Below are 23,472 nucleotides of genomic sequence, written 5' to 3'. Positions count from 1 at the left end.
GTGCATGCCGGAAAACGTCTTTACCTCCCAGAACCTGTCACCTCATGTGCACCTCCAGGTACCTACCAACCCAGGCCTATCTGTGCTGCGCCCGTCGATGGGCGGAGCCAGCACTTCTCAGTCTGAGAGAGGACGAGACATGTGCGGACTCCCAATCCAATCAGCAATTTGGAATTCTGTGCGGCGTACAAGGATTGGCTGGCGAACCGCCAGTGCTCTAATTCTTGGCCAAGGAGCCGCCACTGTTCCAATCCTAAACCATTTTACACATTACGGGTCCCTCCCACTGTTAGACGACTCCCAGAATATGTTTAGCTGTGGGTTGGGTTGTTATGCGACCGGAAAGTACTGACATTACGGACAGATGACATCTGTTAAAATACTAACGGCAGACTGCGGATATTTGGTTGATTTCACTGGCGTCCCGTGGAAATAGCCGACAGGTGTTCACGAGAGAATAAATGTTTCTTCCTTTACTCAAGACCGTCATTACTGGATCATGGCTCCACTGTCAGCGCCATTGAGCAAATGATGTTTCTCTACCCGGACCAAGATTCCTTCCTTTTACTTCTTTACACAGAACGTTGTTGCTCTCGGCTCAGCCAATCTTCCAACATGAAAGCACGTTTTAAAGCAGTTTGGATAATGTGATGTACATAAGGGTTCTTTTCTTGAGTTTTGATGGTCAAATGAGGATTCTTTGCCACTTGGCGAGGCTTTTTCTGCAACCTGTGTTACTTCCTAACATTTGTTTTTGAACGTTGTTGACCTTTCTGACACAAATGAAGACATTGGCCTAATTTTCAGCCTCCGCATTGGTTCTCCTTTGTACCATGGATCATAAGATGTGAAGTTCACCAGGAAATGGCTGTATTCGGTTTTAAAACATAAAACGATCTTACGGTTCACCTGGCAATTTTACTAGGACACCTTTGTATTTTGTCTTTCCAAAGGCCCTTATAAGGGATATTTTTGCCTTTGCGTTCTTTGCACTGTTATTTCCTGACAATGAATCTGAGGTTTCTTCTACGCCCTTCGTACTGCCTCTTGCCTGCGTGCCTGCTGTGGATGTTATTCGGTATCCCCCTGGCAAGAGCAGAGAACCCGAATGTGGAATATTACAACGCTGTGGTGAATGTGACCCTCTTGTTCCCAGGGGGTAGTCCCATGCATTTGAGGATTGATGGACGCTATGGACTAGACTCGCCCAAGATTGAGACCAAAGGCGTGGTATTGGCACCACTGCCCATCCATGGAGGTAAATCTTGCAGTTTTAAAGTCTGTCAATGTGTTTCTGTTATGCTGACTCTCGACTGTGTGGTGCAGTCAGAAGCAGAAGAGAAAAGGAACGGTCCTATAAGGAATCATCACTGCCTCAGTAATAATATGTAACGGGCGAGATTAAATATGGTGGCTCGTGTGTTTTCTAATGAGTACAGATCAGATGGAACGTTACGGCCTCTATAGAGAGGCCTCTTTGTCTTTCAGAGCTGTCAAGTTACGCAATGCCGTGCTTGAGTAGCTCACCCAATTCAGTTTTCCGTCCCTTTTGTAACTTATAGTCCTATTTATCCATTCACGAAAATCGGGGCAACACGTCCCACAATTCATACTGGATGACGTACCTGCGCATGGGACTGGGGCAACGTGTGAGTTCTGTCTACTTATTCGTTTAACTAAAGTCAGTGAATAGAGATGAAGTACAACCCTTCTGCCCGCTTTCGTCAACAGCAGTGTCGTGACGTTTTACCAATTTACAATAATAACTTTGTGTGCCTGTTATCATTTTTGAGTCAATACTACACAATTTTCAGTTATATATATGAGAGATTTGTTAGCAGTGACCAGTAGATAATTAATGTTAGACTCTAAAGTTTAAAATACTCTAAACTTTGGCCCTACAGTGCTCACCAAATATTTTACCAAAATAAGTCTAGGCTACTCTTACCTTTTCTGGCATATTCATATGTAGCCGTTGCCCAGTGATCTGGCTCTTCCAGTCATCATCATTACTGGGAGGCAGTTTACACTGAAAACAAGCATTTACAATGCAGTGGGTCTTGCATTTGCTCGAGTTAGAGCTATTAGCATTGTAAACTCCTATCCGGCTTTTCTTGCCACATAAACTGAAAAGTAAAAGTTTCACATAAGTGAGCCAACGGCTGCCATCAGCGCAAAGCCGACACATAAAAGGAAACAGAAGTTTGCTCGCAGTGAAACGTATCTGAAAAAGTGCAATTATCCATGTAATTTTCAGAAGTGCAAATATCCATGTAACAGAGTTGATGTCGTGCAAAGCGCTCAGCAAGATCGCACTGTGAAATAAAGAGAAAAAGTAGTCCAGAAACCATATGGAAAACAATGAGCCTCGTATGTTTTCAGTAGTTGGTTGGTGTGCTCGAGGAGGGCTGAACACCGGAAAAGGCATGATGTATGCATAGCTTTCACTGATTAATTCAAGCAAATTTTAAAAGGCAAGCCCACGAACCAGCCAAACTGATGAGTGACATGGGTGTGGTTACAAGCCCATAGAGAGATTACACCAGGGATAGAGCGCTTTGCACCCAACCCTAAAAATGGAGCTGGACTGCCCCCACGGAGATTATTTACCTGCATTTCTAAGTAAAATATCACGGCAAGCTTATAGGCTTGACTGTCTTTATGCTTCTTAGCATTCTCAGTTGAGCCTAGTAGGTGGGCTCTTGTTATTTCAACCTACTCAGATTATGGTGTTTGTTTTATTTATTTAGCTTTCGTACAGCATTGCATGGCATTTGCGTAGTGTTATGTTAAATGTTTTAGTGATCTTTGTACTTCCCAAAGGCAGTTGTTTGTGTTTGCAGGCTGTTTTATTGTCATGCTCTAAAATTGACTTGCTTATAGTTGTCAGTTGAGGTCTGATGCTTTTCATGTGCGTCTGATTTATTTATATGATTGATTTAAACGTGTCTTGGTAGGCGAAGGACGTTCCTTGACCTGAGAACACTTAACAAACTGTTCATGTGTTTGCTTAATTTTAAATCCTGCAGTGCTGCTGAGTACGTTTGAGAAGGAAGAACATACCATGTTTGTTACTAGTGACATCAGAATGGAAAGAGTCTGATAGGGTTGTCATATCCCTGTCTGTGTTGTTATAATGTAGTTTTTTCTGATGTCAATGAGAAAAGAGGCAATTACAACATTCTCTTTTTTTTGTTTTGGATAAACAATTTTATTGAGTTTTCATAAAATAAAGTAAAATGGCACTCAGTATGATTATGCACGTTACAAATAACCACAGCCCGAACATATAAAAGGCCATTGGTCTACTGAGTACAAGGCTGCACGCAAGTGAAAACATGGCAGTGTAAAGTTTAGACTGGTTGCCCAAGGCATTTCCCCTGTACTCGGCCATGTTTCAAGATGCATCCCGAGCTTCATATACTGGTCTCTCCTGCTGTGCGCACCAGTCAAACCCCTTTCCCCCATTTCGCCAAAGTAGGACGACGAGTCTCTCCATTTGGCTGCCACATCTTACTTGGCCACCACTGCAGCTGTGCCCAGGAAAGCCTGGTCTCTGCCCTTGAGCCCCCGGAGCCCTCCATGACCCCCAACAACAGCACCAATGGTGAGAGAGGCACCTCCCATCCGGGCACCTCCGTCAACTCTCCAGCCACATCAGCCCAGAACTCCTTGAGACTCAGGTACTGCCGCACCATGTGGTAAAAGTCTGTAGGGGTATGTGTGTAGCGTGGACAGGATGGCTCACGGAGAAGGCCCACACGGTGCAGCCCAGCCGGTTTCAGGTATGCAAAGTAGAAGTTGTATGTCTGGATCAGACGTAGCTTGGAGGAGATCATGATTACCCTTGGGCCATCACCGCATCGCTCCAGTCTCCATCTTCAACTGTGCCTGGCTATCCTTCCCAGCGGATCTGCTTTTTTCAGTGGGAAACCCAGATTCGTCAGCTCTAACCAGTATGATGGGTCATTTCTTCCTCCATTGAACCAGTTGTTGATTACCAGCAATTGGGAGGGTAGGTAGTAGAGATATAGGTTTGGCATTCCAAGCCCTCTGTCGCAGGGGTGGGGTGGGGCAGGTGTTGACAGTGGGTGAAAGCCTGGCGGGGCCTGGAGTTGTGCCAAAGAAATAAGGATGCCATTCTGTCTTGGGCACAAAACCAACTACGTGGTAGGAGCATCAGGATATTTTGGAAGGCATACAGGAACCATGGCAGGATCATCATCTTATACAGGGCAATCCTGCCCATCGCGTTTAGTTGAAGGGATTTCCATTTGTGGCAGTCTGCCTTTGCCTTCTTCATCAGAGGCTCAAGATCAAGGGATCAGCAGATCTCCAGATGAAGTGCCACCCAGATGCCCAGGTAACAAAAGCTGAGGCAGCGCCAGGGGTCTCAGTTTGACATTCGGTACAGTCACGGGTGGATGACAGGGGCACTAATACTTATTTTGACGGGTTGACGTGAAGGCCCAAGGCCTCCCTGAAGAGCTGGAGGGCCTAGAGTCAGCGGGGCCCACTCTCCGCAGCCTCTAACCGCATCCACAGCCAGTAACCGCATCTGCGCATCCAGGCCCCCCCGCAGGAGATGGAATAAAAAAACAATGAGCAACTCGCCACAACTCTTGCCAAATCCCTCCTGCCTCCCTCCGATGACACCAACACCGCAGCGCGCAATCTCAAAGCATGGATCATCGAACGTGCCAACACTCTAGCCCCACTCTGTCTGACATCGGCCAAGTGCATATCAAAGAAAGCCAGCTGGTTCACCACCAAACTCCAAGAATTCAAACGCACCTGCAGGCGCCTAGAGAGAAAATGGAGGAATAGCCAAACGAGCAAAGGCCTTGCCTCCTTCAGAGCCGCAACCGCCATCCACTGCTGACACATAAAGAACGCACTCTGGGAACACATCAACTCCTCCACACAACACGAAGGAACATTTCTCAGTCATCCACAAATTAGCAAATCCCCCATCTGAAGCCACAAGTATCCCCCCCTGTTGTAAGACCTCTGTGACAAACTCACCACCTTCTTCCACCACATGATCCAAGACATCTACGACAGCTTCCTCCCAGAAAACCAACCCAGCACCAGAACCCACAACCGATTTCCAACCCCTCCCTCCTCTGAACCCGCCCAGACCATCCACAGCTTGTCCACGCTCAACACAGAGGAAACAGAAAGCATCATGAACAGCACCCACTCCAGACCCACAGACCCTTTTCCGCATCACATCTACGTCAGAGCCAGCACATCCATCACCCTCGAGCTCCTGAACGCGATAAACTGTTCCATCAACTCTGGCACATTCCCAGAGGACTGGAAACACACAGAAGTACGTCCCCTCCTGAAGAAATCCTCGGCCGACCCATCAGAACCAAAGAACTTCCAGCCCATCTCGCTTCTACCCTGCCCGGCCAAAGTACTGGAGAAGCCATCAAACACACAACTATGAAATTTCATCAAAGTCAACAACTCCCTGGACAGCTCCCAGTCCGGTTTCTGTAGCAACCACGGCACGGAGATGGCTCTTCTTGCAGCTATCGCAGACATCAGATCACTTCTAGACCGCAGCCACACTACAGCACTGGTACTCCTCGACCTCTCAGCGGCCGTCGACATGGTCTCCGACAGCACACTGTGCCCCAGACTCCACAATATAGGAATCCCCGGAACAGCCCTGAAATGGATCAACTCCTTCCTCTCCAGAAGGACTGAAAGGGTCAGGCTCCCTCCCTACACATCTAAACCCACAGGAGTCAGCCGTGGCATTCCCCAGGGATCCTCTCTGAGTCCAACTCTTTCCAACGTATTCATGACCCCACTCGCAGCCATCGTCAGAAGCCACTGAATGCACATCGTGTCATCTGTAGATAAGACACAACTCATCATTTTCCTCACCGAAGACCCAGACACAGCCAAAAGGAACTTCCACTTGGGAATGGAAGCCGTCATCACCAGGATTAGAGAAAGCTGCCTCAAGCTCATCTCTGACAAGACAGAGCACATCATCTTCGGAAACACCACCTCAGCAATGGACGACTCCTGGTGGCCCACATCTCTCAGCACCCCGCTTTCACTGGCTGAGCACGCCCGCACGCTAGGCATTATTCTCGACTCCTCCCTATCTATGTCCCGACAGGTAAACTCAGTCACCTCCTTCTGCTGGCACACCCTCAGCCAACTCTGGAAAACTTTCAAATGGATCCTAGCAGACTGCCGCAGGACAGTCACCCACGCTTTAGTCACAAGCTAGCTTGACTACGGCAACGCTCTCTATGTTAATTTTTTGCTTGTCAACTGCTCCTGTGAGGGCGAGGAATCGACCCTGTGGGTCCTATGTTTCTTGTGTGACCACTTTGGGGAAGGAGCAGTGCAGCAGGAGAGCCACTTCTCAGGAACACCCGCACAAAGTGGAGTGAGAGACCCTGTCAAAGCAGTGACTTATCAAGAAGGGGCAGTGGTTCCCCAGTAAATGTGTCTGCTGGAGCATAAGGACATCGGGACGAAATCGGTGGGCATATTTCAGCACCGCAGCCCGCTTCACACGGTTCAGCAGCCCATTAAAGTTCTAGGACAAGGTACTTATGAACGTCATAGCTGTGGAGTACCATACCTTGAGGCTCAAAGGGACAGGACATGCTGTGTTGTATGCAAGGCGTACGCCCGAATGTGTTCTTAACCCTTGAGGGGAATAATGTTGGGTTTGGGCAATGCCATAAGGAAGAAAGAGCCGATAGGTATCTGAGTTCTGCGTGTAATCAAGGTGAAACAATGACAGGCAAAAACAATCTCAGGTAACATAACATTATTAACCTGCCAACAAGCCTCCCTCCCAATACTTCCACCTTGTAAGCATCTGTCGACCTGAAATCAAAAACTAGTACCCAGCACAACTTGAAAGAGGAATGGAATGGTGGACCTTCCATAGTAAAGGATCAGTTATGGCCACTGAGGCTAAGACTTATTACAATTAGCAAAACATCATCTTTTTGCAAATCCAATGCCTGGGGACCTGATGGCTAAATCTTTGGACTTTGGAATACATCTTGTCCTCCTACTGTCTCGCCATTGAAGAGGAGGTATTGTCCTGAGGGTCATCTTGATTTATCTGAAAGGTCATTGCGATGTTTGAAAGGGTGAGTGGATTGCTCTGGGTTTGGTCACAGGCCTCATTGCCGGGCGTTTCAGACTTTTTGCTGCTGAAACCTCTGCGTGATCGGGGTGTTCTCTCTTCGGCCTGGGGACAGCAACCGACCATGTCTTCTCAGTGGGCTCACCCACTCAATGGGAGAATTCATTTGTGCTAAGGAGTGGACGTTCTTCGGTCAGCCATGTCCAGACGAACTCTGCAGTTTCGAAGAAATGGGACTTTTTGCGTGGACTGCTCAAAGTCGTGCTGGGAAAAAAAGAGCTTATATGAGAGGAAAAGCACCTGGAGCTTCGGCTTAACTGCCGTATATGATTGGCATTGTTGCTGAACCTCTTTAGTACATTGCCTTCGCCTCCGCGCACCCAAGAGCTGCGTGGGAGTGGCACAGGATTGCATCTCTATCTTTGAAGTTCAAAACTAGTGCAATCAAAGCCCTGTGGGGTGCGCCTGGAGGAGTCTTTGGGGTCAGGGCCCTATGTGCCCACTCTATTTCGAACCAGGGGGACAGTTTATCCTTTGGCATCCAGGTCTTTATCCAGTTTTCGAGAAAGTCAGCAACCTGGGGAGGCTCAACTCCTTATGGGATCCTCACAAAACACAAGTTAATGCACTGCGCGCAGTTTTCAGCATCTTTTGCGCATCAGTGGAGTTCTGCCAAGCGCATGAGGAGGCAGGAGACCTGTGTTTTCAGGATTGAGACATTGTCTTCCAGTGTCGCGAGAGGCGGATTTCAGCTTTAGTGATCGTGGCCGTGGCGTTGTGCAAGTCTTGGCGCTGTGAAGCAGCGTTTATGTGTATCTCCCCAATTTTGGATTCCACAGCTGTTTTGGAGGTCTGGATGGCCTGAAGAACTGTGGATTCATTGCGTCCGGGGGCTTGCTACTTCCTGGGGCTGCTGCCATTGGCCTGCTCGTGGGTCACTGTAAACTGCGTCATGTGGGTCTGAGAGGTGGCGGGGCAGGCGGGCGTGTCTGTCTTTCCCAATGGCAGCTAGACAATCAATGGCGCAGCAAGCCCTCTTTGAGGGACCCAACCCACTTGCCCCAAAACTATGGCAGCATGAGCAGCCGGGTCTCGAGGGGGAGCTTGTCTCAGTTGGGTGATACAGGTGTGGTCAGGAGGTTGATTCCTCAGATGAAGGGTTTGTCAAGGGTGAGAACTACAGTTTATTTAGCAGTGCAAGTCCAGAAGTGCCTCAGCGCAGTGTCCTGGGGACAGCATGCAGTTAGCGCAGTCCATATCAAATGGGCCTCTGATGGGTCTGCATAGGCCTATATTGCTGCAAGGTGACAAGAAGGCCCAACACTGGCCAGGACGGGGTAACAGGATATGTTTGTTTTACCCGGCCAGTATGGGGGACGGGATCTGTTTGTTTTCCCCCGTGCAGCTCTATACAGTTGGATAGAGCTGGAAGCAGTGTCAGACCCTGCATGATGGTGCCCAGGTCGCTCTGCCTTTGGGGCTTTTGGGTCCAAGTGGGCCCAGCAAACAGGGCAGGAGAGGAGAGGCAGTTGGGGGCCTCTAATGCACACGAACCCTGGACGTCAGTGGTGAGTGTTTGCCCTGGTCCAGCACAGGCCGTGGGGCTGAGAGCAAGTCTGTTGCCTCTTAAAAGTGGCAGGGCACAGGCCGTCTCGCCGAGCTCCACAGGAAGAGGCTCTGGAGTCTCAGAGCCGAGCCGGAGCCTGTCCGAGACCAGGGCCCAGATGACTTGCCTCACGGGAAGCCCAGGCGGGTTTCTTCAGGCTCGATTTATCCTCCACTGTGCCTCGGCTACCCTGGGCAAGGGGACCGCTGGGAGTCCCAGGGTGTTCCGACCCCAGTGGGCCTCAGCCGCTGGGCCCATGCCACCCATGGCCACAAGGGAGAGTGGCCCTGAGGGTCAGCCACCAGGACGAACCCTAGAAGAGCAGACAGGTCCGATGAGGCGAAATGAAGGGTAGCAGTTGGCTCTAAATGCTGGTCCTGCTGAGCGAGGTGGTGGGGCTGGGAGCAGGCCAGTCCCTAAGATCCAGCTGCGTTGCTAGTCAGTCACACTTGTGCTGCCATGTTGCAGGGTTGAGCGATCTGGCCGTCATTGAGAGCAACTGGGGGGGTCGTGTCCAGTCTTCATCCAGAGTAGGTCAGGGGAGAGTGCGCAGCAACATTGCAGGAGCTGGAGGTTCTCTCTGGCTTACGGATGGCAGCGGATGATAGAGGGGTCCAGAGCACTTTTAGAGTACGACCACCATCTTGATGTGCCAGGCCACACCATCTAAAATTCTTGTTTTATGGTAATAAGAGTTTACAATGTTTATCTTTGAAGGATTGACTGATCCTTAGCAGTTGCCTCCTGTACTGCTGAGGACTATTTTGATTATGCTTGGTTCCTTCAAAACAAGCAGAGTTCTGTCTCCTTTCATCTCCACAGTTGGAGACAAACACTGTCGGTCCCCTATGACTAGGAGTGTACAGTGTATACTAATTTGATATGGGTGAATATCAGGTTCCAACACGACTTGCCTTGATCCAGGATGACGGCTTCTGAACTGCTTCATCTGAGCCTAAGTTCCCCTGTGCTTCAGAGGTACGATTTAAGGTTTCCATCATTGATTCACTATCTTCTGTTACCTGGATTACAGATTGACATGCCAGTTCCTCCTGCCTATGATGCACAAGTCAGCTTTGATCAGACCTGGTCAAGAAGAACACATAGGAATGCCCTAGTAATACTGGGGTCAGACTGTTCAGTGTTTAAGTGCCTTAGGCAAGTTCGACCAGTAACACTCTGCATCAGCAATATTACAGTTGTGTGTGTGCTGCTGCCATTTGGAAGTGGCTACAGAATTCTGAATCTATGCATCTGTCATGGCTAGTCATAAATATTCACACTGATCTCCAATTGTTCTCTGTACTCTTATGACTTATTTCCTACTTGTTGGTGACACCTAAATCCATGCAGCAATGTTCCTACTGCCCTCAACCCTTGAGATTTACTTGCTGCTTTGTGGTGACGTTTGTACCTGGGCAGCAACATGTCATTGATTTTAGCGGTTCGGTAATATGTACACATTTGGGTTGCTAGCGAATCTAATACTAGCTATTTTCTAAACTGTACTCCTCATTTGCCAGTTAGTGAATTGGACAGTTTAGGTTTGTATCAGCAAGGGTTGTTTGGTATGACACTGGATGTAGGTGCTAAAAACAAATTATTCTGTTTGGCACAGGCGATTTGCAACAATTTCATCATGTTTTAAAAGATTTTGAAAAAGAGTTTACTCCGAAGTTTGGGAAAATATGTGAATTTAAACATGAAGTCAAAATTCAATAGGGAACCAAGCCAATTAGGCACAAGTTAAGGGTTGTGCCTTTTTTAGTTTGAGACGACATAGCGGATGAACTGAAAAAGATTCTGTGGTCGCTGGACTCTGAAATTGTCGTGGCTGTCCCTTTAATAGTAGCACCCATGGAAAAACTGCAACTTGAGGGTCTACATTGTCCTTGGGAGCCTTAACCGAGAAATCTGGGTGGGCTCCCATTCTTCGCCTTACATTGATGACTTGCTTGTACTTTTTGGAGGTGCTAACTTCTTGTCTAAACTGGGCCAGGTCTCGGCCTACCCTTAGGTCGAGTTGGAACCTGAATCTAAACACCTCCCAAGTATCCACAAGTAAAACCTTTCAGTTTCACAGAATGCCTTAAGGATTACCCTCAGCTGCTTCTTTTACTTTTGTGTTCCAGAGAATAACGTAGAAGGTTCTGAAGGGCACCAAGGAGGCGGTGACTTTCTAGGATGACATTGGTCGCTGGTAGATGTAATAATAAGCGGTCAAGTCAGTTTCTGTGGAAAGTAAAGAACATTAACAAAAGCTCTGAGAAATGTTTCATGGCAGGGCTGGTCATTAAACCTGTTCAAAATCTAATAAATGATTAGTCTTGATGTAGTTTTTCCAGCAAAGCGTTAAAAAGCTTGATTTTCCTCCATACTAATAATTCTACACCCTCCCATTGAAGAGATCCTAAATTGGACTAGCAAGGCTGAGACCAGAGGAACATAGTATTCATGTATTCTGTGGCAGGGAGATGCCCAGGTCCTGTCTATGTATAAAGTGTGTCAAATTCACACAATATTAAATTAAATATTTGTACACTCCAGCCACTTCTGTTTTGTGCTGGATTCGGATAAGCCATCAGAATTGTTTTAAACATCACCAGTCAAAAACCTGAATTACTAGTTCTGTGTGGTATTAATAATTGGCCTCACAAGTATAGGTCTAAGTGCTTTGTGATTCTAATGTTATTTTTGCTGAATAATAAATTAGTGAAAATAGTTCACTTAATATCTTAGTGGCCTGTGGATGCAATGCAAGATATTTATCCAACTACACCGTTAGATTTTTCAGTTTGTTTTCTACTTGTATTTCTTGACCACTCAGCAGAGGACCTGTTGTATCCAGCATTTAGTTTTTAAATCTATTTTTAAGTTCCTGCTAATAAACGTTCAGGGTATTCATTGTTTAACTGAAGTCGCCCAGTTAACAGTGCTTTGGCAGGATTCACTTTGGTCAATTCTGACTCATTCACTTCAAATAGAATCTGGGGCTTCTCTGAGTATCTTATGTTTTAATACTGGAGAATCCACAGATTGAATCATAGAGGCCTCTGCACACATTTGACATGAATGAGGGGGCACTCCTGGGGTACACTGCTGTATTGGGTGGTATTGTTGTAGGAGAACGGTCCCAACATTACCAAAATAAACTGTGTTCTTAAAAGGTTGAAACCGTTTCAATGAGGACCTTACTTAGAGTTACCAGACTGATATGTATCTAGTAATGAGTTGATCTGTGTACACGCCTATTTGTTTTGCTACCACTTTTAGATGGCTGTTGCTCAAGGCTTAGAAGTCTCCTATCTGTGGGCAGTTTTTGGAATTAGATGGATCTTAAATGAATTTCTTTCTCACCAATAGCTTGTGTTACTGATTTTTATTTTCGCAGTTGTTGCACGGAGGAGTAGAGCAAGTTAAATGTGAGTGCCTTTGCTCTAATGGACTGATTCACAGGACCAAGAAAAGCGTTTTAATTTTCTGGTACAATAGATTTAACAACTTTGGGCAAGTATGGGATTGGTTTAGAGCAGTGGTTCCCAACCTGTGGGCCGGGGACCCCTGGGGGTCCGCGAAGCCTCCTCAGGGGGTCCGCGGCTGCTTAAACATTTAATAATATTAGGTCCCAACTATCAGTAATGACTCCTTGGGGGTCCCCGTGTTCCAATAATGATTCAGTGGGGGTTCCCGGGCTTCAGTATTGATAAAATGGGGGTCCACAGAAGTCAAAAGGTTGGGAACCACTGGTTTAGAGTATTTAAATCAGCAAATGTTTCTGGTCAAACAGGGATATTATTCCTTAAATCCTATCTCACCAAATCACGAGATGCACAGGGCACTGTCCAGTCATCTCTCTTCTTTAACTTTCATGGGTTGCCCAAAGCCCTCCTGATTAAAGAGGGGGCTCTCCGTTGTCGGATGTTCACTAACGACACCCAGTTTATGGTTGTCCTTTGCAGTAGTTTCAAAATAGTCCTCATAATAACTGACTGTCTTTTGGGAATCAAACGCTGGATGAGAAAGAATTCCTATTCATTATCATGACAAAATCAGTATCTTGATAATGAAAAACCTTTTATTCAACTGGATGTTTTCTGGCCCTCAGCATGCCCTGGTTGAAGTATCTCCGAATGGGGATGGAGTCTTCAACTCTGTTATTGTTTGACCTAGTGTGAAATCTACCATTTTTCCCTATATTCTTTGTCAAAAACGTGCCCCATGTTAACAGTCTTATACTACACGAGTATACAGGCAGTAGTTTTGTTTAAGCATTACATGGCTGTATGTTTAAGTCTTTCCAAAATTCTGTTCAGAAAATACAGTTGACACTAAAGTTTTAACCGCATCACTTATAGTCTCAGAAAAAATGACCATATGTGAGATCTCATCGAACCCAGTGGCAATGAAGCACCAAGTCCAACAAAGAGTTCTGTGCATAGTTTTGAAAAAGATCAATATGAAAGCCCAAAAAACGTGTCAGAACCCTTCCATTTTCACCTACCAGGCACACTCCTGACTGTCTTCTGTGAATGAAAATTATTCACCCCTTATTGGTTCTTTCCTTATATAAAGGCATATCATTAAAAATGGAGATAGCAAAACTCTGTAGTAGGCTACCAAGATAATGATGCTAGGCTATTTAGCAACCTAACTTGCTTTAACTGTAAGTAAAAACGGATGTGTTGAAGCTAATGCAATGAATAGCAAGACTACTTGCTACTAAATAGTAATCACAGTGAATCCCACCCCCAAACTTTCTGCCCCGTACTATTCTGTATTTAAATTGTACATACCGGTTTGCTACCCTTTTTAACTTTAATATTGTTCCTACATATACATTTTTTGTTGATTTACTGAATTGTTGTTTGTTAGCTGCACTTGGAAGCTGGTCCCTCACATTTTTTGCACATTACAAATAATAAACATTACACGACAACTGACTGCAGCAAATGTAGTAGGTAACCTGGAGTGCAACCTTTTGGGATAAAGTCAAACGCTTATTAGGTAAATTTTACTGATTATCACCTCTATAGTACTGGGTTTAAAATTGAATATAAGAGTAAGGTTTCTGGGTCTGTGGACACAATTCAGACAGAAAGACCTTTTCACTTAAGGAGGAAGGTATCCCATTTCATAGCCATTTGAGATGATAATAAGACAGTGGCTTTCTGACACAATTGTAAAAGGGTGGATGCTGTGCTGAATGGTATTTTTTTTCTTTTTGGCATCATTACACTTATTTTCCTAAGACACATTTTTGGCTTTATTATGTACAGAACAAAGTAACACAGCTCAAAATTAGTGTTGCAAGGAATTCAGAAGTTTCAAATTAAAAAACATGTTTATTTGGGGGCTTATTGAGAGCCTGGCAACAAGATGACTGCTGTTTAACAAGGCTTAGCCAGTCTGGGAGCAAAATCCAACATTTATCCTGCCTACAATGGGGAATCCAATCCTCTGTCACCATTGCCACTGCTCCACCTACACTGAGCGACCGCCCATTTTAGGATCAGAACCACGTCTGCAAAAAGATCACAAATTGCTGCTCTGGGCCTGGTGTAGTGGCTATGGAGCCAGACACTGGCATTCCTGGGAGAGGGGCTCTACCCATCGATCTGCAGCTGTGAGCCGGAGTGATTCGTAAGCACTGACACTGGAGAGATTGCGGACGCCCTTGTGCAATGACAGCTCGCCCTGGTCTTGGAGAAGGCGCACCTAGAGTCAGAGGCCACCCGGGAAGTTAATGAGGGCCGAGCCCATGTAACAAGTGTTTACAGGTGGATGTTGCAGACAAGGTCTGCTCCGCACCTCACCTTTGCTTTGGGACCATCTGAGATTTGCGCACCCTGGGAGGCCCCTGGAATATTTGCTTACTTTCCCAGATACTGGGTGTTAGAAATGCGATCTCTAGCTGGCAGTTGGTTTGCACCCTGTCCTAGTAGGTACCCTCACTTTAGTCAGGATAAGGGAGATACCCGCTTAGATAACCCCTGCTCACCCCCTTCGTAGCTTGGCACGAGCAGTCAGGATTATCTCAGAAGTAATGTGTAAAGCATTTGCTCATAACACACAGTAATATAGGGAAAACACTACAAAAGGACACCACACCAGTTTTAGAAAAATAGCGACTATTTATCTGTGTAAAACAAGACCAAAACAAGAAAAATCCAAGATACAGTAATAAAGATATGAATTTTCAAGAATTAACTCAAAAATACAGTTCCTCAAAGTCGATAGCTTCACCTGTCACGGCGTTGTGATCAACAAAACCAACAGTTCAGGCCACCCATGTTGTCGCGGGCCAGCCACGGTGTTAGAAAGATCCACAAATAGTACCTTTTGGAATTGCAGGGCATCGTGATCTTCACGCTGAGATCCGGAGAGCGGCGTCACTGGCGTTCCATTGTCAGTTCTGTAGTCGGTTCGGGGGTCATTGGGCCCTTAAAGTCAAACGGGTTGCAGATCGAACTCCGGGCCGATGAAGTCATGAGCTCTGGCATGGATGGTGCCGGGGCTGCGGTGCGACGCGGGACGATGCGACGTGCGATGCCCACAGGTCACGGTGCAGGCAGCAGCTTGGTGACGGCATCTAGCGGTGTCAGTGAGACCATGGCTGCGGTGTGAAGCGGGGTGGTGCGACGTCCTGAGTCACCAGGTCACGGTGCAGGCAGTGTCGTCATCATTGCTGAAGTGCTGTCGTCAGTAGGCCTGAGTTGTCGGCGTGGGACGGGCTCCGTGCGGCATCCACGGGTCGCAGTGCAGGCAGGAACGTCTGTTGACGACACTGGAGTCAATGGTGCTAGTGTCGGTGGGCCGGGGCTGCGGTGCGGGATGGGACCGTGCTTTGTGTACCTTACAATCTGTGTCCACAGGCCACAGTGCAGGCAGCGGCGCCAGTGTCAGCAGGAGGGGTGGCATCGAGGATACCCAGGCTGCGGTGTGAGCAAGGTGATGCAGGAGTGTAGGGCCCACAGTTCGCGGTGCAAACAGCGGCCCAGTGAAATCTTCCAATGACTGTGTCAGTGAGAACACGGTCACAGTGCAAAGCGAGGCAGTGCGGCTCCGTGTGGTGTCGGCAGGTCACTGTGCAGGTCAGCGGCCTTGTTGACGGCATCGCAGTGGTTTTTCTCCTTGAACAGCATAAAACACTGAGTTACCAGTGCTGTAGGAAGATGAAACTGAAGTCTGTGATATCCCTGAGACTTCCAACTAGAGGCAAGTTCTACTCCAAGCTCTTGGAGAACCTTCTCAGGCAGGATACACAGCAAAGTTCACCCTTTGCTCTCTTTTAAGGCAGAAGCAGCAACCGCAGGCCAATCAAGCAAAGCAACACAGCAAAGGGACAGTACTCTTCCAGCTCTTCAGCTCTTCTCCTTGGCAGAGGTTCCTTTTGATTCCAGAAAGATTCTAAAACAGTTGTTCCCAACCTTTTGACTTCTTTTGACCCACTTTATCATTACTGGAACCCAGGGACCCCCACTGAATTATTATTGGTGTCTGAGGAACCCCCACTGAGTCATTACTGAAAGATGGAAACCTAATCTGTTAATAGAATTTGATTTTCTAAGCAGTCGCAGACCCCCTGAGCAGGCTTTATGGACCCCGGGGGTCCCGGGACCACAGATTGGGAACCACTGTTCTAAAAGTCTGGGGTTTTGGGTCCACTACTTACACCCCTTTCTGTCTTTGAATAAGGCATACTTCAAAGGAAAATATCTGTTGTTCACAAGATCCTGCCTTGCCCAGGCCTGGCCCCAGACACACTCCAGGGGGTCGGAGACTGCATTATGTGAGGGCAGGCACAGCCCTTTTAGGTGTAAATGACCACTCCTCCCTCCATTCTAGCCCAGATGGCCCATCAGGATACGCAGGCTACACCCCAGCTCCCTTTGTGTCACTGTCTAGGGATTCACAACAGCCCAACTTTCACTCTGACCCCGACATGGAATACACAAGCAGGCAGAGGCACAGAATGGTTTAAGCAAGAAAATGCCCACTTTCTAAAAGTGGTATTTTCAAACAATTTAAAAACCAACCTCACTAAAAGATGTATATTTAAATTGTAAGTTCAGAGACCCCAAACTCCAAATTTCCATCTGCTCTCAAAGGGAAACTGCACTTTAAGGATATTTAAAGGCACTCCCCATGTTAACCTATGAGAGAGATGGGCCTTGCAACAGTGAAAAACAAATTTGGCAGTATTTCAGTGCAAGGACATGTAAAACACATCAGTACATGTTCCACCTTTTAACATACACTGCACCCTGCACATGGGTAGGACCTACCTTAGGGGTGCCTTGCATGTAGTAAAAGGGAAGTTTGGGGCCTGGCAAGTAGGTACATTTTCCAGGTCGAATTGGCAGTTTAAAACTGCACACACAGACAGTGAAGTGGCAGATCTGGGACATATTCACAGGGCTACTCAAGTGGGTGGCACAACCAGCACTGCAGGCCCAATAGTAGCATTTGATTTACAGGCCCTGGGCACCCCTGGTGCACTTTACTATTAAATCAAATATGCCAATCTGGTTTAAACCAATCACCAATACAATTTACACAGAGAACATATGTGCTTTAGTACTGGTTAGCAGTGGTAAAGTGCCCAGAGTCCTAAAGCCAACAAAAACTGGTCAGAAAAAAATAGGAGGAAGGAAGCAAAAAGTTTAGAGATGACCCTGCCAAAAGGGCCATTTCCAACACTGGGGATTTTACTGTATATCGCCCCGATGTTCTCTGCCTGGTGACACCTGTCGGCCTACCCTGTACATTTAGCATAGCAAGCCCTGTGGCTATTGTTAAAGCGTGTGACTGGCATTGTTGTGCAGGAGGTCTTGGGTCTGCTTGTGCCCTCCGGTGGTAGCTCCCTTGCTGTGGCAGCATGTGGAACTTGAAGCTTGGTGCACCCGCTACTCCAGATTCATCTCGCTTCCCTTTTTTTGAGCGACTACACTGCAGAAGACACGCCTCAGCACTTTGATGCAGCAAAATCCTGACGCTGGGTATCTGCACACAGGATGCATGGATGTTGGGTCTTCGCGTGCTCCCTACCCCCAGTAATTGACTCTTGAGAAGTGGTGGGATCGGGTCAACTTCAGACACAACCTCTTTTGCCTCGACACATCGACTACATGCCTTCCACTCCTGGCAACCCACAGAGCTCATCGACCTGCACTATGGGTAAAGAAGATAACAAACTAGACAAAGTATTGTTTGAATATCTGCGTCTTACGCTCACCAAGACATGGAACTGGGTGAACCTGCACAGGGCTTGGAGGCTAGCAGTGGCGCTCCAATGCTCAAGACATTAAAACCATGATTAAGGACCTTTTAAACAAATCCTGATGAGCATTGACTCCATAATTGATCTCCCAACTAATAGATTTGTCTCCCTTACTGGATGAGTCCTTATATATCTTTGGGTTGTTGGTGTGTGTTTTCTGGATGGAGGGATGGCTCTTGAAATTCAGCTCGTTTGGAGAGTTAAAGTGGGAGAAGGGTGGGGGTTGTGGGGATTATTTGTTGGCACAAGAGCTGCTCTTCCCCCTTTCTGGTCGCATTGCCCTTAATTGTTATTGTTCATTTTACTTAACATTTAAGCATTGAAATACACCCCCCCCCCCTCTTGACCATTGATGACCTCCTTGATCATTGTTGACCACTATTAGATGTCTTACCTGAAATGTACGGTGGGGACAGTGACCTGCGTAAAACGCGGCTGGTGCTTGCGTACCTGAACCACCATCAAATAGATGTATGCCTGATACAGGAGCTACACTTGGCAGATTCAGGCCATGCTCACCTACGCACAGGATGGATTGTGAAGACTGACATCTCCATCTACTCTAAGTATGGACAAAGGATCAGTATCCTTCTCCAAAAAGCGGTGCAATGACACATGTACCAGGTGCTCTGCAACACGTAAGGAAGGTGTCATTTTGGTGGGGACTCTGCAGGAACACGCTGTGATTCTAACCTCGATCTATGGTCCAGTTGTGGATGACCCTGGATTCTTTTGCTGAGGTCTGGCACCTGATGGCGCAGTAATTTGGGGTGGGCACGTTAATGTAATCCTTGATGAATGCACAGATAAATCCAGCGCTACTTGACATCAGAAGCTGCTTCTCAAGTTTACACACTCAGGACAGATTATGAGTTTATGGATATTTGGTAGCTAACGCATCCCACCTCCATTGAGGGTACATATATCACCCCCACTCACAATACTACGGTTAGTCACCAAAGAGATAGTCACCTAGACTACCAGTGTCACACACCTACCCAGAACGCTGTCTGACCGTGCTCCTGCATTGTTGACCACTCCCCAGACCTTGGCGTGAGAGCCTTCTCCTGGAGGCTTCCCCTTAATGCTCTTAGAGATCAGGTCTTCAAATCTGAGATTAGAGTCGCCATTCTTCACTACTTTGAACACAATGACTGCTCCATGGATTCTCCTTCCATGTTATGGGAGGCTTTTAAGGTGGTGATTTGTGGGACAAACATCGCTAAGCAGGCTGAGGTATGTTGGAATTGCGTAGGACCCTCATACAACTAGAGTTGGACATCCGGACACTAGAACCTTGATTTCTTCTTCAACAACATGATTACGTCAGTATCACTTAACAATAAACTATTGGAATATCAGGAGACGGTGATCAGGGATAACACGTTTGTTTGGTAGCAATACATTACGACTTAAAACACATATTTGTCCTCTGGATTTTGAGAGGAAACTGCCCTTCTGTTAATTTAAAAGAGAGCACTGATCTCTGCAAATCAGGCTCAAAAATCTTATTTACATGTTGGACTCTGTTTTTAGGTTGAGCCTCGGCAGCGCACATGGGCTGTCTCTTCGAGACCTGCTGTGTTCAGTTTGTTGAGTTACAGCCTGTCCATCTCTTGTGATTGGTAACTTTTATTGTTGTTTACAAAGACTTTCTTGCTTGTGTGTGGTTGTTTTCGCTTTTATGTCCTTGCTTTTGTCGTGTTGTTGCCGCTCATGGAGCACGTCCGCATTACTTGTCTCTTTTCACTTGAATGTATTTATGTTTGTTGTGTGCACTATTTTTGGGGGTGATTCTGCTTGTCTTCACAGTAGGGATTGCTTGTGTTCTTCTCCGTGTCAAATGGTTTGTTTCAGCTCACTTGGCTCGTGTCCGTGCAAAATGATGTAGCGTAAACAAACTTTAATTCATGATAGCTGTAATCTGCTCCTTGGCTTGAAACTAAGTTTTTACAGTGTTGTTTATTATTTATTTTTTTTAAACACTGGAGAGCCGACATGGAGACTCGAACCCGGCTTCCTAGGTCCAAAGTCGGCAGTCTGAATGTTACGCCACATCCTCTCTCCAAGACAATTGGTATTTCTTAAGTATTTTATCTCAGTTTCCCTTACTGAGTCACCATCTCACCTGCACCCACCCTTAACTCCTTCTTTCCTTTTGTTTCCCTGAGCGCCACCGTGTTTACATTTAAAATAAATTGCATTATTACATCGCATTTATTACCCTGCGTCAGAAACCCTTTTTTTGTTCTTGTACCCCCTTATATCAGTGCCTTGTCATTTGTGTGTTGCGGGGGAGTGCTACTGCAGCAGTGAAAAATGTATGCAGCTGCAAGCTTGCGGCACATTTGTTGTAAAACATGGTAAGGAGACGTTCCAGGTCGCCCAGAAATAATTAAGGGAGGGGAACAAGCCGCAGAATTTTTTGACTCATAACCTTTAATATTTTCTCCTCATCATGTTTGCTGACCGGTTCCACGATGTTCGAGAATCAAGAGTCTGTTTAAACTAATTTGCCAAGCATACGGCATCTTGTTTGAAGGCAAATACCTGCCTTGTGCACTGAAAGCTTGTGACGTATCAAGAGGACACCCATGGAGGTTACAAAGTAAGCCTTTAAGTCATGTTTTTGTATTGGTAGGCACAGGGTGATTAAACGATTTGCAAAATCACAGGATCTTGAGCCGACGCCGACGCCGAAACTCGAACCTGGTTCCCCAGCTCCAAGGTGCGCAGCTCTGGCTGTTAAGCCACATCCCCTCCCCTCAGTCTTCCAAATCCCCCTCTAAAGTCCTTCACTTTTTAATGTGCCTTGGTGATGCCTGTGGTCCTTTCTTTGTTTCTGTGGTCGCTTCCTGCAAAATGCAAAAGTTTGCTGCATTTTGTTTTCTAGGTGCAGCGCTGGACTCGGTGCGGGACGCTGACATTAGGGCAGTCCAGGTATGAGAGGAAGAAGGTGAATGGAAGTGCTTTCGTTATATTCAGCGCCACTGGAATTATGTGGCCAGGAGGACCAAATTATGGCCGTAGGGTTGACCAATTTATGTGGCAAGAAAAGTCCAGTTATGCATTTACAACGTCGGTATCTACAACTTTCGCAAATGCGAGACTTATTGCATTGAAAATACTTGTCTTTTTATTTAACATCAGTGCATAAATTTGGTACACAAACATAGAATACGCTGAAATTTTGTAAGAAACACAAAAAAACTTACTGGTTGGAAAGTAGATAACCTCTCTCATACAAGAAAATGCCTTATTTTACTAATCTTTGGGAGATTCTAGCAATGTATTCTAAACTTTGCACCAAAATAATTATCTTATTGGTATTCTGATACCATAAGTGTTTAAAGGTGTGGTTTATGACTGATTGATGATAAGTAAAATTTAAATGATACATGCAGGGCGTTTGGGTAATAAGCCAAATTCATTTGTAGTCCATTGATTAAAAACAGTTCTAACCTCTTAATTTGGCTCACAACCAGATTGATTTGTTAAGGCTGATGTGCCGCCTCGCTTTGTAGCAAATATGCTTGTAAAAGTGAGTCGACTGTGTTTGGTGTATCCGTCCTGCGCTCTGTTGCGCTCGGCCTCAAATTACACTATTTTTGGTGCTTTGTGCTTTTTAGTGATATTTCTACCTAAAACTGTAATAAATCATATCTCCAGTGCCCCTTATTGGATTTTTTGGCATTTTAGTATCATTTGGTTTGTGACCAAATGAAATAAAAAAATGCCCAAAACAAATCGAGCCGCAAATCCAATTTAACTCAAAAATGTGTTCCGATGGGCAGTGCAGCATATTAGTAGTTTGCAGAATTTTGCTTTTTTTTTTTTGTGCTGGTCTGTGCAATTAATGAACCAGGTACTAGTGTGCCAAACGATTTGATCAACTACTGCTCTTAAGAGTACATGTTTTTGCAAGTCTTTCTGCCATCATTGTGAAAACCTTGACAAATTTCAAGCCTGCAGACATACGTGAAGGCAGACCTATTTCTAAGCGCTCAGCTCTGCTCGGTTGCCGGTGCTGTTTGACATTGCCAGCCTCCCAATTACAGGCATTTTGACAGGCTATAATCAATAACATTTGAAATGACAGCGTGAGTCGCCCGTCTTCTATCCACATGACGGAAGCTGCTGCTGCAGCAGTCAAATGAATGTATTTCGCAGCCAATATGAATTGGGCAACTGTTTGTCTCTTTTTTCAGAAAGGTTCTTTGCAAACAACCAAAGCGACAGGTTGCATGAAATGGAAAAATGGTAGGAAGGGTTAACAAATCAGTAAATACAGCTGATACGTTCCTGATGCTTCTGCACAGCACGCACCTTCCTTGGAAGCCTTTTCTGAAATGCTTTCACCAGATAATCAAGTAGAACATGGCGTGCACGCTTCAGAAACGGCCTTTACTGATAACAAGCATTGAACGATTCAGAGGAACCTCAATTCAGTGGAAATTAAAACATCTGTGATTCCCAGTGCTTGCAGTACAAAATGGCCATGATTGTCGAGCGTTTCTTTTATACTCCAAGCCTCCTTGAGACTGGTGCTTGTGACTTTATTCATAACTTCTGCCTGTAATCAGCAAATCTAAATAGTGTTTGTTTTGAAGGGGAAGTACCACATTTTAGAGCTCCCACTAGATATGGGATATTCCAGATTATTGAATCCCTTGTTGTAGCCATTTCTCATATTTATTTTTTTCATTCTGTGGCTTATGACAATATTTTCAGGGACTTAAGAGAGAGAGAGGCCTCTTGCCTGTGGTAGGTGAAATATGCTTGCAAGATGGCCTGTGTACCACCGGATGGAGAGGAGAATCATTTAGCAACACATTTCCGTGAAGTATGTGTGAATGGTGAGCAGGGGCTGGTTAGGGTGAAGCGTGAAAGCGCCTTGGGCCCCGTTGTATTCTCTCTGTGGGCTTTTACCAATGCCCATCAGTTTACTTGGTTTATGGGCTTGCCTTTTAAAATTTGCTTGATTTCATTTGTGAAAGGCATGCATATGTCATGCCTTTTCTGGTGTTTAGCCTTCCTCGAAGGCACCGGTAAACTACTGAAAACATACGAGGCTCCATGTTTTCTGCATGGCTTCTGGACTACTTTTTCTTTTTATTTCCTAGGCAGTGCGATCTTGCTGGGCAGTGGTCGAGTTCTTTGCTTGACATCGACCCTGTTACATAGAGAATTGCATAACTGCTGATACATTTGACTGCGAGCAAACTTCTGTTTCCTTTTGTGTGCTCCTTCACGCTCATGGCGTGGTGCTTTAAATCAGCTTGTTTAACATTTGCATCCAAAATAATGCGCAGTCTGTTAATTTTTTGGAAGTACATTTTTGGTTACATGAATGATAAGGCAATATCTATTCTTGGTAAAGAGTGCTGCTGAAAATATTAGCCTTTTCGGGGGAAAACAACCACCTCTGAGGCTGTCAAAGTTTAAGACCTG

General features: G+C 46.0%; 1 protein-coding gene across 6 annotated transcripts in view; it reads left to right on the top strand.

The window, feature by feature from the left end:
* The first annotated feature begins 244 nt into the window (after nt 1-244).
* Nucleotides 245-23,472, top strand: part of RNF130 (ring finger protein 130) — a 515,862-nt gene continuing 492,634 nt past the window's right edge. For 4 of the 6 annotated variants that reach the window (XM_069199514.1, XM_069199517.1, XM_069199515.1 and 1 more), the window contains exon 1: nt 246-1,258. In XM_069199514.1, the coding sequence (XP_069055615.1) occupies nt 1,009-1,258 (250 nt within the window). In that variant the 5' untranslated portion in view covers nt 246-1,008. Of the gene's footprint in view, nt 1,259-23,472 lie in introns of all 6 variants that reach the window. The other 2 variants (XM_069199516.1, XM_069199512.1) reach the window with 1 other exon arrangement.

This window comes from Pleurodeles waltl, chromosome 7, assembly GCF_031143425.1.
Source record: "Pleurodeles waltl isolate 20211129_DDA chromosome 7, aPleWal1.hap1.20221129, whole genome shotgun sequence".
In the NCBI taxonomy this organism is placed as follows: domain Eukaryota; kingdom Metazoa; phylum Chordata; class Amphibia; order Caudata; family Salamandridae; genus Pleurodeles; species Pleurodeles waltl.
This window is presented reverse-complemented; position numbering and strand designations above follow the sequence as displayed.